Genomic DNA, 17,332 nt, shown 5'->3' on the forward strand with positions numbered 1-17,332 from the left:
GTGATAATTATTTCTCTCCCACGTTCAAATCCCTTTTATTTAATTTTATTCATTATTCATTTTAGAATTCATAATAATAGTTTCAGAAAACACAGTGATTTTAATCAAGAAATATATCCCAATGTCTAGCTGACATGGTTTTTATACATCCCACTGCCCAGATACTTGGTTAATTAAAAATGATTTGTAATGCAGCTCTCAGAATTTAAAAAATTTTTTATCACAAATGTTGACCTAAATTTTGGTGCCACATTTTATAAACAACTTTTCGTTAAAACCAAACCTAAGGGACTTCCCTGGTGGTCCAGAGGTTAAGACTCCGGGCTCCCAATGCAAGGGGCCGGGGTTCGATCCCTGCTCAGGGAACTAGATCCCACATGCATGCTGCAACTAAAAGATCCCGCATGCCACAACTCAGACCCGGTGCTGCCAAATAAATAAATAAATAAATAAAATATTAAACAAACAAACAAAACAACCAAACCTAAGTAGGGCTTCCCTAGTGGCGCAGTGGTTAAGAATCCACTTGCCAATGCAGGGGGGACAGGTTCAATCCTAGGTAGGGGAAGATCCCACAACTACTGAGCCTGCGCTCTAGAGCCCACAAGCTACAACTATTGAGCCCACATGCCGCAGCTACTGAAGCCTGCACGCCTAAAGCCTGTGTTCTGCAACAAGAGAAGCCACCGCAATAAGAAGCCTGTGTACCACAATGAAGAGCAGTCGCTGCTCTCCGCAACTAGAGAAAGCTGATGCACAGCAACCAAGACCCAAAGCAGCCAACAAATAAACTAATTTAGAAAAAAAATTAAAAAAAAAACAAACCTAAGTATTTTGCCTTGTAATAAATTACAGTGTCCTTCTGGTATGAAAAATTCAATATCTTGTGTTTCCTTTTGCTTTCACTCATTTATTTAATAAAAATTTACTAAGCACAACTATATCTACATACATCCCATTGTACCTAGCAATATATATAAGGCATATAAGAATGAAGTCAACTTAGAGCTAGAGGCTAATAAAGGAAATAAAATATTTTCATTCTTACCTCCAATTGCATAGACCATCCCTCCCAGAACTGCTACTCCCAGTCCACATCGAGCCTGATGAAGTGAAGACACCGTGGTCCAGTACTGGCTAAAGGTGTCAAAACGTTCTACACAACTGAGGGCTCTGCTATCACTCCAACGACCCCCCTGCAACCGAGTATATCCACCTGAATAAAGGAAGGAAAGGAGATACAAAGAGAATCCCTTACTGATAAATATTTAAATGGTAGTAACAAGGAAAATCTAGCCCTCTATATCTAGACATTCAATATAACCACTGCATATTAAGGAATAAGTGCTTTAGAGTCTGCCATACGTATGTCGATTATTCTTAAATGTGCCAAGTCCTGAAAGATTATGGCTTAAATGCAATGAGGTTAACAACAATGTTCTACCACCTGGTCTTGGTTATAACCAAATGTTAGATAAAACGTAAATCTAGGAACTGGTTATCTGTCTAGTTAGGAAGTTTCATTGTGACTTCTATTAATGTCTTTTTCAATTAAAAATAGTGAGTTGAAATCCTTGTTTAACTGCACATCTCATCATCCCATAGCAGGCACTCAAAAATTATACATATAGTATATATAAAATTATACATACAATGACATACATACTATAAATTATATTATACATAAAGTTTTTATATATAATAAATTATATTATGTATATAAATCTGGACAATCTGTTGATACTTATATCAAATATTAATAAGGTTTAATGGTTTTAAAAAAAAAAAAAATGGAGGGAATTCCCTGGCAGTCCAGTGGTTCGCACTTGGTGCTTTCATTGCAGTGACCTGGGTTCAATCCCTGGTTGGGGAACTAAGATCCCGCAAGCTGCACAGGGTGGCCAAAAAGCTACACAACACTACACTATGCTACAATAAAATGAAATAAAAATGGAAAGATTTATATGATACTCCTAGCCTACATATCCATACTTTGGAGACCACTAGTTCCTATCATCCCTAATGACCATCTAAGATGTTGTGAATAGTTAAAATGTTTGAGATTTATTTTCCTATTTCTCACTAGAATTAAAATATTTAATTTTTAAAGCAGTATATCTTAGGCAGTTATTTGATAATAATTGGGTATCTAGAACCCAAAGATTTAAATCACAGAATAACAGATGTCAAATAAATAGCTATTTATTCTTAGATGTGTCCATGTACTATATAAATGCAATTTCTAAATCTGTAGTCTGCATGTGAAATTAAATATGCCTATCTGACATACTTGCATATTCTCACATGTATAATAACAACAAAAATTTAAAAGGTTTTGATCCTAAAAATAAAGATACTTTCTATTACTTTTTAAAAGATTCTCACCTACTGCATACAGGTACTTTCTTGCCTTCTTCCGAGGTCGAACCTTAGATGTCTGCAGAAAACTACAAAATTTGTTCTCTTTGGGAGATTTGCACACCTCACAGTACTCTTTCAAAAGTGTTTGCAATGCAACACGAAGATTAAAATCAGATATTCCTAAAGCAATGTTGAAAAAGATGTTTTAATCAATTTTTTAATAATATTGAAAAGACATGTTTCCATGAAAATAAAACACATTTAACAATCAAAAAATGAAAACTCATCATCAAACAATGGAGTTGGTGTCCTCTAATACCAAGTATTATTTTTCTCATTGCTACTAAAGAATATATACTTTCCTTAAATCAAAGATCAGTTTAAAAAGCATGCTTGATTAGATCCAATCTGAAAACACATGTATGAGGATCTCTAAATAAAGACGCCAGGTAAAAGAGGATCACAATTATCTAACAAAATGAAAAAATAAAATTGCCAGAAATTCTATACTTACAACCTACTAACAAAAGGATATAAAATTATGTCATAGACTTTGAAAATGGTAGTCAAAGCAAGAAACAGAAGATTCTGGTCAGATGAGGTCCAATTCCTAAAAAGACTTTGAACATGATTGAGGAGGTTATTCTGCTCAAGGGTACTTAGCTGAAAAGATGAATTGGGAATGAAAGCCAACCTGTGTCCCATTTGGCAAGCTATAAGACCTGGCCTCCCTGAAAGGGCACTATCTTCTAATTTGCACAAAAGCACCACATGTGCTAGCAAGGGACTGTCTCTAAGCCTGATCTCTATATCCAAAAAGCAACATTGAGGAAAGAAGGTCAACTAATAAAATCTTGACAACTCTCACTAATAACTTAAGAATTTGGAGAAAGGGAGAATGAGCAGGTAAGAAGCAGAATTGAGAAGTCAAAGAACAAAATCATTAAAACAAAAATCCTCTGCAGGACCATCAAAGGTAGAGGGATCACCAGGGTTTGCCATCTAACAGAGCTCTGTGGCAGCCAAAATCCACAGCAGTGAGATACATCCTTGGCTGGGTTACATAGGTCTTGATAACAGATCAATACAGTGATAGGATCTTACAGGAGAGAGCTCAGAGCCCAGGACCCCAAGCAAGGACCTCAGCCTTAGCAGAACTCTATTTTCACCACCCTTATGCCTCAGGCTAGAAAGAAGTGGCGAGAACACAGGACATAGCCCTCAAATTTTAGATGGGAGAAACAAAGTAGTCATACTAAGGTAAAGAGGGTGTCAAGGAGAATTATCAGAGCAAGCAGGTTTGAACAAAGTTACCCAAGTTAAGCATGAGCAATATATCAAGAAATAGCAATACAAGCATTTAAATATATCCCAGGAAAAAGAAGAGAAAGAGACTGAAGAATTCAGTCTGGAAGAAAACATTAGCCACAAACAGAAACAGACTCCCCATACACAGGATAGAATTATTTAAGAATACAGATCCTATATAAAAAAAAAAAGAGCTCAAAGACAAAATGAGATACATTGCTAAGGAAACAAAGTGAACTGAAATAACAGTAGTGCACACTTAGTAACTCAGAAACAGAGATACTCATCAGCTAAAAATCAAATTAGCGATTTGGAGTAAAGCCTTGAGAAGATAACTGTGATTACAGAGTAAAAGACAAAATATTTTAACATTAGAAGATGATAAATATGAAAGACAAAAAAGTTCCAATAAAAGGATGAACACTACCAAATGAAACATTAAAAGTATTCAGGGATTTCATACAGGGAAAATTTCCCAAAATGAAGGAAAAATTGAACCTTTAAAAGGAAAGGGTAGGGACTTTCCTGGCGGTTCAGTGGTTGTGACTCCGAGTTTCCGCGGGGGTGGGAGGGGCCTCGGGTTCGATCCCTGGTTGGGGAGCTAGGATCCTGCATGCCACAGGGCGCGGCCAGAAAAAAAAAAAAAGGCGGAAAAAGAAAGGGTATATGATATAGTCTAAGGAAAAATGGCAAACTTTAACACAAATCAAGAATAAAGAAAGAGAATTCTTTAGGCATCCAAGCAAAAAAGGAAGTCATTTAAAAAAAAAGAAAAGAAAACCATGCCTTACAAACTTGGGGGGGGGGGGCGGAGGGCGATGGGGAGGAATCATCATAAATTAAGCATATTATGCCCAACCAAATTTCTGTTAAATTAAAAATGCAACAGGCAGGGCTTCCTAGGTGGTGCAGTGGTTAAGAATCTGCCTGACATTACAGGGGACACGGGTTCGATCCCTGCTCCAGGAAGATCCCACATGCCGCGGCGCAACTAAGCCCATGCGCCACAGCTATTGAGCCTGCGCTTTAGAGCCCGTGAGCCACAACTATTGAGCCCATGTGCTGCAACTACTGAAGCCCACATGCCTAGAGCCCATACTCCACAACAAGAGAAGCCAGGGCAATGAGGAGCCTGCGCACCACAACGAAGAGTAGCCCCCCCTCACCACAACTAAAGAAAGCCCGCACACAGCAAAAAAAGGCCCAATACAGCCAATAAAATAAATAAACAAACAAACAAATAAATAAATAAAATAAAGTACACATAGTATTCAGTTTAAAAAAAGCAACAGGCAGAAATTCTCAGATATGAGAAAAAAATCAGGAAACACAGTTATCATGAGCCTTCCTTGAAAAAAAATACTTGCTGATGAAATCCAGCCAACCAAATGATGAATCAAAAAAGAAAGCTCAGGGAATTCCTTGGCAGTCCAGTGGTTAGGACTTAGCGCTCCCACTGCTTTGGCCTGGGTTCAATCCCTGGTTGAGGAACTAAGATCCCATAAGCCATGCTGCACGGCCAAAAGAAAAAAAAAAAGTTCAGGAATAAAAGATCTATCATTAAAAAAGGAGCATTACCCACTTAAATACAGAACAAAAGCAGAGTTTGGGGAATTATGATTGAAAAAAAATCTATATAAAGGCTATATAAACCCTGAGGGAGGTAAGGAGAAAGATAACAATGTTAATTACCTCATTTTTCTTAGCTGAGAGTCTAAACTTTAAAATTGAAACACAAAATGAAACTATGGTTTCACCTAAAGATTTTCATCTTTTTTTTTTTTTTAACATTTATTTATTTATTTACTCTGGCTGCACTGGGCCTTAGTTGCGGCATGCATGCAAACTCTTAGTCGCAGCATGTGGTATCTAGTTCCCGGACCGGGGATCAAACCCGGGCCCCCTGCATTGGGAGCACTGCCGGCTCACCCACCAGACCACCAGGGAAGTCCCTATCTTTTGTTTTTAACTCTATAAAAACTTTTTAGAATGAATATTTCTTGGGATAAATAAACATTTATCTGAAATTAGTTATTACTTTAGTTTCTTTGTTAATTTTTAGTGAGATTTAAATACTTCTTGTATTATAAATAGCATGATAGAATGATTCTTATTCTTGTAAATTTTTTTTTGTCCATCCACGCAACCATATACCCACTCATCATCCATCCTCCTATAGAGAGACATCTAGAATGATGTTTAATGAATGTTAATTATAATTGGCTATTTCTGGGTGGTGGTCTTTGGGTGATTTGTTGGTTTTTTTAATGCTCTATTACCTAAACTTTTTATAAGCGCATATAGCATTTTTAAAAAGTAAAATCATTCTCTAAAATGCAAGAAAAAGATATGTTACCATATACTAATAATATTAAATTGCATGAATTATTCCTGTGGTAAATACAAAAAATATACACCAGAGAGAAAATCTACACATTTCACATAACATAATTTAACCATTTCAATTAAGTCTTTTGTTCCCTCACTGACTTTTGTGGTAGAGTCTCATTATTTTTCTGTATAAATTGTCCATCTTTTCTCCAATATGATCAAAGAGATAAAGTTTCAAAAATATTGAAAAATATTAAGGTTGTCTTTAAAAAAAAATCCTCCACTTTTTTCTCCCTTGCCTCCTTGCAGTTTTACTCCGGTGAAATATCTTTAGGTGATAACTATTGGGCAGTGCAAGACTCAAAACTGCATTATAACACTAAAAAGCTATCGGAAAACATGCTGCAATTCTAGGGAACCTTCGTTTGCAACAAGGAGAGGAACTTTCCTTTAGCACTCTGTATCTGCAGCACTTGGGAAAAGCCAACTCAATCATGAATTCTCACATGATACATGCAAAATTCTCACATGATATGTGCAAAAACGTGTCTGGATAATTTCTCTCTTCTTGTTTTACCATTTAAATACAATCAGTCTTCATTTTTTGTAGATTCCTTACTTGTGAATACATCTACTCACTAAAATGGATTTGTAACCCAAATCAACACTCACAGCGATTTCTTGGTGGTTCACAGACATGCCAGAAAGTCGCAAAAAAATCTGAATCACCTAACATGCATGTTCCCAGGTGAGACCAAAAGAGGTGACATTCTGCTTTCTTGTTTCAGTTCTCACTATAAACAAGTGTCCTCTTCACACTCTATTTAGTGTCATGGTTTTCACATTTTTGTGCTTTTTGTTGGTTTTTTCACTGTTTAAAATAGCCCCCAAGCATATTGCTAAAGTGCTGTCTAGTAGTTTGTAAGTGCAAGAAGGCTGTGATGTGCCTTAAAAAGAAAATACATGTGTTAGGCTTCATTCAGGCTTGAGTTATACTGCTGTTGGCCATGAGTTTAATGAATCAACAATACATAATATTAAATGAGGTGGCTCTGACAGACACACACATAAAACAAGGTATGTATTGATCAATTGACAAAAACGTGGTGACTAGAGGCTTGTAAGAACTTACCCCGTACTTTCCCTAGGAACAATGGCTCAGTATTTGCCAATTCAGTGTTCTTGGCAAATTTATAGAGGATAACTACCGTGAATAATGAGAACTGATTATATATGAATAATGAGAATTAACTATATATACATTCATATAAGATATCACTCAGAAAAACCTACAAAATTCTTTTAACACGGTTAAGAGTGGGAAAAAACCTAAAAATCCACATTAAATATAATTCCTTCACAGAATTACAACTTTAATGCTAATATTGTATTTAATTCACAATAAAATGTTTGTAATTCAGTCACATCCTAAATCTTCCGTGCATGGTAAGAGTAAAAGCTTCAAATCTTGAAACCAGGTCCAAAGTAGTTTTTGAAAATAAATTTAAATATTATCATTTTCCTAATATAAAGATAAAATTTATTTTATACTATGGTGAAAAGTATTTTCAAAGTTTAGAACCTAAACATATTCAAAGGTTACATAGAAGCTATATTATATCAATATACAATTCATAATGAGAAGGCTTACAGGATTTACTGAGTTTTGATTTTGTGTTTAGCATATATATTTTCCTCAAATGTTATGTTTTGCTGAATTATTCAGAATGGCAAGAAGAAATCTTACACTAAAATAATCAGTACAGCCAAAAATAGCAGTAGTATTTTAGCTCTGTCAGTAATTTTATCTCCCTTGGTATTTAATCTCAAGAAAGGTACTTAAAGATTTGATTAAAATAATGGGTATAAATACTGAAATGCTGGGAATACTTCCCTGGCGGCCCAGTGGTTAAGACTCGTGCTTCCAATGCAAGGAGCAGGGGTTCAATCCCTGGTAGGGGAACTAAGATTCCACACACCATGTGGTGTGGCCAAAAACTGAAAAAAAAAAAAAAAAACAAAAGACTAAAAAGAAAAAAGAAATACTGAAATACTACCATCTACCCACAAAACACAAAAGTTGTATATTGCACATAATAACCATTCAATAAATGTCTGCTATTGAACTGAAAAACGAAAACATTATCACATTTCAAACAGAACAGGTTACTGGATAACTGACTAATTTAACATGGAACAAAAAAATTACCTTCTATATACTTTAAAAGCCTCTGAGGAGGTAATAAAGGGAATCGAATTGGGTCTAGCACTTCCACCACATGTTTTCTTCTCTTTCCGAGATCTTTCAGAATCCACTGCATGGCAGCTAAGAAGACCTGGTATTCATCCTCGATGCTAAGCTCTTCACTTCGCAAAATTTTGATCAGCTGGTCTTTTGTAAGTGCCAGGAACTCTTCCCCACTATGAACCTCCAAGAAATGGACATGAATGTAGTTTTCTGTAAATTCCAAAAGATCATGGCAGGCAATCTGCTCAGAGAACTGAAAGATCCCAATGCAGTTCAGTGGATCAATTTGTCCTTTCAGAAATTCACAGCAAAGATTAACAACCTCAGTCAACTGTAGCATGTCTGCTGCAACAATCAACTCTTGGACATTATTCACTCCTATGTTCACTACACCTAGGGAAGTAGGGAGACAAAATAACCAATAAAATAAAACAAACATTTGACTTACATCCAAAAAGCATTATATTCAACCCTTGATTCCACTGATAGCTTAGGCTTTGCAGAGTAGATAGATACTAAGTAAAAAGGCAACATAGAACTTGTAGAAAGGTGCAAAACTTAAATGACAATGGTACCTCACATTCATGTAATACTTAATGAACCAAGCACAGTATTAATTGCTTTATACATTCATTTAACTCTTGCTACAACCACAGACAGTAGGGTTTTCCCCCCTTATTTTTGTATTAAGAAAACAGAACCAGAAAGTTAAAATAATTTGACCCCATGTCACATGGTTAAGTGAGATGCAGGGTAGGGAGTGACATCAAAGTCCATGCTTTTAACATAAGGCTATATGCATCTACAAACATTTTACTGAGGCACTGGAGACAATAAGAGATGGTCCCTATCTTCAATTATGATAAAGTACCATATAAACTTTTTTTTTTTGGCTGTACCATGCTGCATGTGGAACTTGCCGGACCAGGGATCAAACCCATGACCCCTGCAGTGGAAGCGCAGTGCCTTAATGACTGGACCACAAGGGAAGTCCTGTTATTTATTTATTTATTTATTTATTTATTTATTTATTTATTTATTTATTTATTTATTTATTTATTTATTTTTATTGGCTGTGTTGGGTCTTTGTTGCTGTGCATGGGCTTTCTCTAGTTGTGGCAAGTGGGGTCTACTCTTCGTTGCAGTGCGTGGGCTTCTCATTGTGATGGCTTTTCATGTTGTGGAGCACAGGCTCTAGGCATGCGGGCTTCAGTAGTTGTGGCACCTTGGGCTCAATAGCTGTGGCTCGCAGGCTCTAGAGTGCAGGCTCAGTAGTTGGGGAGCATGGGCTTAGTTGCTCCACAGCATGTGGGATCTTCCTGGGCCAGGGATCAAACCTGTGTCTGCTGCATTGGCAGGCGGATTCTTAACCACTGCACCACCAGGGAAGTCCCCCGTTAATTTTTAATATGAGGTATAACCAAGAGTCCGTAACATATGAGAAGCTTTAAACATTTAACATTAAAGTAACTATATATACCAATCTCTTTCCAGAGGGCTTCACTTTCATATATTTATATAATGACTTTGGGAAGACATCAAATACTCAATTATATTTATTTATTTACTTATTTTTATTTATTTATTATTTTATTGGCTGTGTTGGGTCTTCACTGCTGCACACGGGCTTTCTCTAGTTGCAGTAAGCAGGGGCTACTCTTCATTGTGGTGTGCAGGCTCCTCATTGTGGTGGCCTCTCTTGTTGCAGAACATGGGCTCTAGGCACATGGGCTTCAGTAGTTGTGGCACGTGGGCTCAACAGTTGTGGCTCACGGGCTCTAGAGCACAGACTCAATAGTTGTGGTGCATGGGCTTAGTTGCTCTGTGCCATGTGGTATCTTCCAGGGATCAAACCTGTGTCCCCTGCATTGGCAGGCGGATTCTTAACCACTGCACTACCTAGGAAGTCCCTCAATTATATGTAGAAGGGAAAAAAACTGCTGTAATTCTACCTAATAAGGATAAACTCTCCAATCTTATACTTTCCCTTTACCGCTTTTATTTTTTATTATCACTTTTAATAATTTTTATTTATTTAGTTAGTTGCACTGGGTCTTAGTTGCAGCAGACGTGCTCCTTAGATGTGGTTTGCCAGCTCCTTAGTTGCAGCATGCATGTAGGATCTAGTTCCCTGACCAGGGATCGAACCCTGACCCCCTGTATTGGGAGTGTAGAGTTTTAACCACTGTGCCACCAGGGAAGCCCCCCTTCACACATTTTAAAACACTCAACTAAACTATGTATCTACAGTTTGTTTTCCCAATTAGATTTCTAGAATCTGTTGAGGCAAGGCTTGCCCTTTCTGTATGCCTAGCGCACACTAGGTGCTCAAAAAATTTATTATATATGAATGAATGGCCAAAGACACTATGGTGAGAGGAAGAATATGGCTTGTTGAATGCAAACAGGGGTTTTCCCAAAAGTATAAGAAATGGAATCCACTATGAGAGTAAATGGTAGTGGCTGCAGAGAAAATTGGGATGACTTAATTGAATGAAATGAAAATTCACTACAAATTTGGAGGAGATAAGATCATGAGTTGTGAGACTTCCCTGGTGGTGCAGTGGTTAAGAATCTGCCTGGCAGTGCAGGGCACATGGGTTCAAACCCTGGTCTGGGAAGATTCCACATGCCATGGAGCAACTAAGCCCGTGAGCCACAACTACTGAGCCTGCACTCTAGAGCTCACGAGCCACAACTACTGAGCCCACGCACCACAAGTACTGAAGCCTGCGTACCTAGAGCCTGTGCTCTGCAACAAGAGGAGCCACTGCAATAAAAAGGCTTTGCACTGCAAAGAAGAGTAGCCCCCTCTTACCGCAACTAGAGAAAGCCTGTGCACAGCAACGAAGACCCAATGCAGCCAAATAATAAATTAATTAATTAAAAAAAAAGAACATTGGTTGTGATGGAAGGTAACTGAATGACTGCTACTGGATGAAGCCAAGAGTTACTTGAGAATAAGAAAAAGAATGCCCTGCAGTTTAATTAGGATTTACAGATTATTAAAAGCACTTTTACAGTGAGAAAAAAGCAAACAACCCAATCGAAAAATGGACAGAAGACCTAAATAGGCTTTTCTCCAAAGAAGACAAACAGATGGCTAACAGGCACTTAAAAGGTGCTCAACACTGCTGACTATTTGAGTAATGCAAATCAAAATGACAATGAGGTACCACCTCACATGGGTCTGAATGGCCATCATTAAAAACTCTACAAATAACAAATGCTGGAGAGGGTGTGGAGAAAAAGGAACCCTCCTACACTGTTGGTGGGAATGTAAATTGGTACAGCCACTATGGAAAACAGTATGTAGGTTCCTCAAAAAACTAAAAATAGAGTTGCCATATGATCCAGCAATTCCACTCCTGGGCATATATCAGGACAAAACTATAATTAAAAAAGATACAAGCACCCCTGGGCTTCCCTGGTGGCACAGTGGTTAAGAATCCACCTGCCAATGCAGGGGACACAGGTTCAGTCCCTGGGCCAGGAAGATCCCACATGCCAGGGAGCAATAAAGCCCATGCTCCACAACTACTGAGCCTGTGCTCTGGAGCCCGTGAGCCACAACTATTAAGCCCACGTGCCACAACTACTGAAGCCCGAATGTCTACAGTCCGTGCTCTGCAGCGAGAAGCTGCCGCAATGAGAAGCCCAAGCACCACAACAAATAGTAGCCCCAGCTCACTGCAACTAGAGAAACCCCGTGTATAGCAACGAAGACCCAACGCAGCCAATAAATAAATTAATTAAACAAAAAAAAAAGATACAAGCACCCCTATGTTCATAGCAGCACTATTCACAATAGCCAAAACATGGAAACAACATATATGTCCATTGACAGATGAATGGATAAATATACAATGGAATACTACTAATCATAAAAAAAAAAGAAAGAAAGAAATAGGGACTTCCCTGGCGGTCCACGGTTAAGACTGCACTTCCACTGCAGGGGGCACAGATTTTTTTGTTTTTTGTTTCTTAATGATTTATTTTATTATTTATTTTAATATTTTTTATTTTGAGCTGCACTGGGTCTTTGCTGCTGTGCACGGGCTTTCTCTAGTTGTGACAAGGGGGACTGTTCTTCATTGAGGTGCGCAGGTTTCTCATTGTGGTGGCTTCTCTTGTTGCAGAGCACAGGCTCTAGGCACGCAGGCTTCAGTAGTTGCAGTTTGTGGGCTCAGTAGTTGTGGCTCGTGGGCTCTAGAACGCATGCTCAGTAGTTGTGGTGCATGGGTTTAGTTACTCCGTGGCATGTGGTATCTTCCCGGATCAGGGATCAAACCTGTGTCCCCTGCATTGGCAGGTGGATTCTCAACCACTGTGCCACAAGGGAAGCCTCCAGGAGGCATAGGTTTGATTCCCGGTAGGGGAACTAAGATCCTGCATGCCTCACGGCCAAAAAAAAACAAAAATAAAAAAAAATAAAAAAGAATGAAATAATGCCATTTGCAGCAACGTGGATGGACCTACAGATTATCGTATTACTAAGTGAGTAAGTCAGAAAGAGAAAGACAAATACTATATGATATCACTTATATGTGAAATCTAAAATATGACACAAATGAACTCACCTATGAAACAGAAACAGATTAAAAGACATAGAGAACAGGCTGTGGTTCCCAACGGTGCAGGGGGTGGGGGAGGGATGGATAGGGCTTTTGGGATTAGCAGATGCAAACTATTATATATAGAATGGATAAACAACAAGGTCCTACTGTGTAGCACAGGGAACTCTATCCAATATCCTGTGATGAACCATAATGGAAAAGAATATGAAAAAGACTATACATATATACATATATAGCAAAGTGATTCAGTTGTATATATATGTATATATGTATACCTGTACGTATATATATACATGTATATGTGTGTGTGTGTATATATATACACACAACGGAATCACTTTGCTATATGGCAGAAATTAACACAACATTGTAAATCAACTATACACTTCAATAAATTAAAAAATAAAAATAAAAAAGTATTTTTAAATTTATTAAAATTTATCTCATTTAACCTTCACATGAATTGTAAAGTGCTACTATCCCCAGTTTATGAATAAGGAGAATGAGACTCTCACAAGCTCATTTTTATTTTTTAAGTACCTACTTTACATTAGCTAAAAAACTCTGTGACGGGGACTTCCCTGGTGTCACAGTGGTTAAGAATTCACCTGCCAATGCTGGGGACACAGGTTTGAGCCCTGGGCCAGGAAGAGTCCACATGCTGCAGAGCAACTAAGCCTGTGCACCACAACTACTGAGCCTGTGCTCTAGAGCCTGCGAGCCACAACTACTGAGCCCACGTGTTGCAACTACTGAAGCCCAAGTGCCTAGAGCCCTGCTCCGCAACAAGAGAAATGGCCACAGTGGGAAGCCCACGCACAGCAATGAAGACCCAACATAGCCCAAAATAAATAAATTAATTAATTTAATTAAATTAAAAACAAACAAATAAAAGAACACAAAACTCTGTGAAGGTAGAGGCCATGCCTCTCTTGTCTACTATCATATCCCCAGTGCCAGCTCATAAAATATATTCACATATATAGACAGAATGAATGAATAATTGACTAAAGTTAAATGAAATGCCATGTATCATACAGCTAGTTAGTGGCAGAGCTAGAACACAAACCCAGGTCATTTGATTCTAAGTGAAGTGCATAAAAATCTAAGGTGAGAAGTATCTGTTAAGATCTATTAGAATTGTGAATGGTTAATAAAGAATGTCCAGAGGAGAGATTAATAGAATAACAGGTTTTGCTGCCCTCATCCCAAAAAGGGAAACGCTATTACAATGAAAATCAAAGAACATGTTTTTAAAGAACTAATTGTATCAAAGACTACTACTATTTCCTGCCCAAGAAATACCCAATATTCATTTTCTTTTAATCCTTACTAACAGAACCTTGATTTTGTTGAGAGTGGCAACTGTGCCCTGCTGAAAATTACATTTCTCAGCCTCCCTTGCAGATGGGGGTGAATTTTTGACTGAGTTTGGCCAACTTGATATAGGCAGCAGTTATTGGGGAGGATGACGAGAAAAACTTAAAAAGGGATCGACTCAGCCAGCATGCCCTTTTACCTTTCCTTCTTCTCCCTTCCACAGGCTAGAGTTCAGTGATCACGAGATTAGAAGCTATAAGCTACAGATGGTGGAGCAAAATGTTGGAAGAATAATGGGCTACTAATGACATCAAGAAGCCACCATACCAGCCTTGGGACGGCTTCTATGGATTAATTTTTATGGAAAAATAAACTCCTATCTTGTTAAGCCATTTTATACCTTTTACTAGCGGCCAAATGTCGTTCTTAACTATTAACCAACTTTACCTTAAATGTCAATATTCTACAATATTATTATCCCCCAGATAGGCTTAGTAGCTTTTATTTCTCTAGGTTTTACCACTTTTGTTCCTTTGATGGAGGTGCTAATCATTAGCAATATGGAGATGATGCCAAGAATATTCTTTTTCACTAAATATCTCTTCTTGCTATTAGACAACAGAGGCAGAATAAGCAACTTGTGGGATTTCTTCTGTTTTTATGCTATTCAACACTAATTCCATTGGATTAATCTGTGTTAATTTATACTTTGTAAGTAAGAGAAGCAGGGGCATTTATGAAATAGTTTAATCAGCTCACACAGTCATTTAGAAAAGTGAAGTCAAGAACACCTCAATGTTAATTTGTACACTAGTCAATAGGCAGAGCTGCATTGCTTTCAGCAAACAAAAGATAATCATTTTTACAATCCCAAATTAAGAGCTATTTTCTGAAATTTTCCAAAAAGGAATATGAAACAACACAAAGAAAAGAAATCACCTTTTGTCATTTTCCAGGTTTAAATAGCATGCATTAAATAAATACTTTATCAGGCCATATCCCACCAAATAGTGCTTTAAGGAGAGTATGGTATATTCTCAAAACTAGAGTATAAACAAACACAGTCTTTGTTTTCAAACATTTTTTCCTAATTATAAGAGTAATATATATTCACTACAGAAAAAAAACTTTAAGGCAGAAAAGCATAAAAATGAAAATCACACATTTTCCCATACACAGATATACACTTTTTTTTTTTGGCTTCACTGCATGACTTGCAGGAAGTGTGGAATCCTAACCACTGGACCACCTGGGAATTCCCTATATTAACACTTTAGTGTGTTATCTTTCAAATCATTTTTCCATGTATATTTATGTTACATATAAGACATACTTTACACTATGGTTTTTGTGTACATTTTATAATGTCATTAAAACTCTTCAAAAACATTAAAAAAATAAAAGTTTAATTATAGACATTTTCAGGAAAAAACAGAAAAAAAGGGAAAAATAAGAATCTTCCATATTCTATCATCTAGAGATAAACACTTATCAATATTCTAGTCTTTTTCCTGTGTACAAATACACAAATGAATTTTGTTTTTACAAAATTGGGGTGGTATTTACATCCATATTTTTTCCCTCTTAATATATTGCAAACATTCTTTCATGAGAGCGTATGTGCGTGTGTGTGTGTACAAATATAATTTGTGAGACCTGAAAATTATTCCATTATATATACATGTACCATAATTTAATCATATAACCTACTGAGGGACAATCAGACTGTATTCCATTATATACCATTATAAATAATGTTACAATAAATGTAAATATTTGCCTGTATCACTACTAATTAATTCCTTACGATTCCCAGAAAAAGAATACTGGGTCAAAAGATATGAACTTTTTGTTTTGATTTTTCTGGCCACACCACATGGCATTTGGGGATCTTAGTTCCCTGACCAGGGATCAAACCTGTGCCCCTTGGCAGTGGAAGTGAGGAGTCTTAACCAGTGGATCTCCAGGGAAGGCCCGATATGAACTTTTTGAAGGCTTATAGTAACATATTGTCAAATCACTTTCCATATAAGTTAGATAAAGCTATATTCCTCGAGCATCATCATTCTTCCATCATTCTTCACTCAAAGCTACAAGCTCACTTAACATACCTGTGTAAATGAAATCTAGAAGTATTTGAAAGATTCCAGCTTCAATTCCTAGAATCTGTACCACATCTTTTGAGGACTCTTTCATTCCTCCAGAGAACAAAGCTGCAAAGTAAGGGCTACTGGCAGCCAAAACCAGCCGATGAACTTTAAAAGTTTCCCTCCCAACTTGCAGCTGCACGTCACAGAAATGCTGTCCATTTCTCATTTTATTGATTTGGGCCAAGATGAGTTGAGCATGTTTATCTGATGAAAAAGGACTATCACCAGCCTTGGCACAGGCCTCATTAGCCATGATGATGACAGATTAATTAAAAGGACTGTTGCCCATAATCTGGTCCTACCCTGAAAAAAAAAACAGAAAGAGACCAAACAACATATTTTTGTGTTTAACATGTCTTCCATTCATACACATATGAAACATTCTCTATTCTCAAGGAGCTTACAATCTATTTAGAGACATAAAACACACATAAAACAAATAAGGACTAAACTGTGTGGTACTTTTCCTAACAGGGTTTTGGAGAAAGGAATAAATAATGGGACCTAAAATAATTGGATGATGCTTCACAACAAAAATGGAGCCTGAACTGGATACTGAGTGACAGTGTATTAAGGTATGAGGAGAGGGTATAAACCCTTTCCCGCGGAGAAAAGAAAATAAGGAAAGGCACAAAGGTAGAAACATATTTTTGTACACTGCAGTAAGGAAGCACACACAGCAGCCAAAATGAACTTTGAAAAAGCAATTGTGATCAGGGCAACTGCTTAAAATCTTTCAATTTGTACACTTCCCTTAGCACACAAAGTCCTTCAAATTTCACCTCTGTCTACCTATCTAGTCGTACCTCCTATAATGGTCTTTGAACTTGATACTCCAAAAAGCCTAACACTTTCCAGTTCTCTAAACTTCTCTTTCATGGCACCCTTCCCCACCTTTTCTTTCTGGATCTTTGTGATAATTCAAGACTCTGATCAAACGTAATATCCTCTAGAAAATCTTCCCTGTTCTTCTCTCCTCTGGGTTTGGTGCTTACCCTAACCTTACCTATTTTACAATCTATTATCAAACTCTACCT

The 17,332-nt window shown here is 37.3% G+C and overlaps 1 protein-coding gene across 3 annotated transcripts in view; it reads right to left on the reverse strand.

Annotated features, from left to right (window-relative positions):
- Nucleotides 1–17,332, reverse strand: part of IPP (intracisternal A particle-promoted polypeptide) — a 35,639-nt gene that overhangs the window by 16,197 nt on the left and 2,110 nt on the right. For all 3 annotated transcript variants that reach the window (XM_057709449.1, XM_057709468.1, XM_057709459.1), the window contains exons 2-5: nucleotides 16,257–16,598; nucleotides 8,210–8,641; nucleotides 2,386–2,541; nucleotides 1,049–1,216 (exon numbers count right to left, since the gene is read on the reverse strand). In XM_057709449.1, the coding sequence (XP_057565432.1) occupies nucleotides 1,049–1,216; nucleotides 2,386–2,541; nucleotides 8,210–8,641; nucleotides 16,257–16,548 (1,048 nt within the window). In that variant the 5' untranslated portion in view covers nucleotides 16,549–16,598. The remainder of the gene's footprint in view (nucleotides 1–1,048; nucleotides 1,217–2,385; nucleotides 2,542–8,209; nucleotides 8,642–16,256; nucleotides 16,599–17,332) is intronic.

Source organism: Hippopotamus amphibius, chromosome 1 (assembly GCF_030028045.1).
Source record: "Hippopotamus amphibius kiboko isolate mHipAmp2 chromosome 1, mHipAmp2.hap2, whole genome shotgun sequence".
NCBI classification, from domain to species: Eukaryota; Metazoa; Chordata; class Mammalia; order Artiodactyla; family Hippopotamidae; genus Hippopotamus; species Hippopotamus amphibius.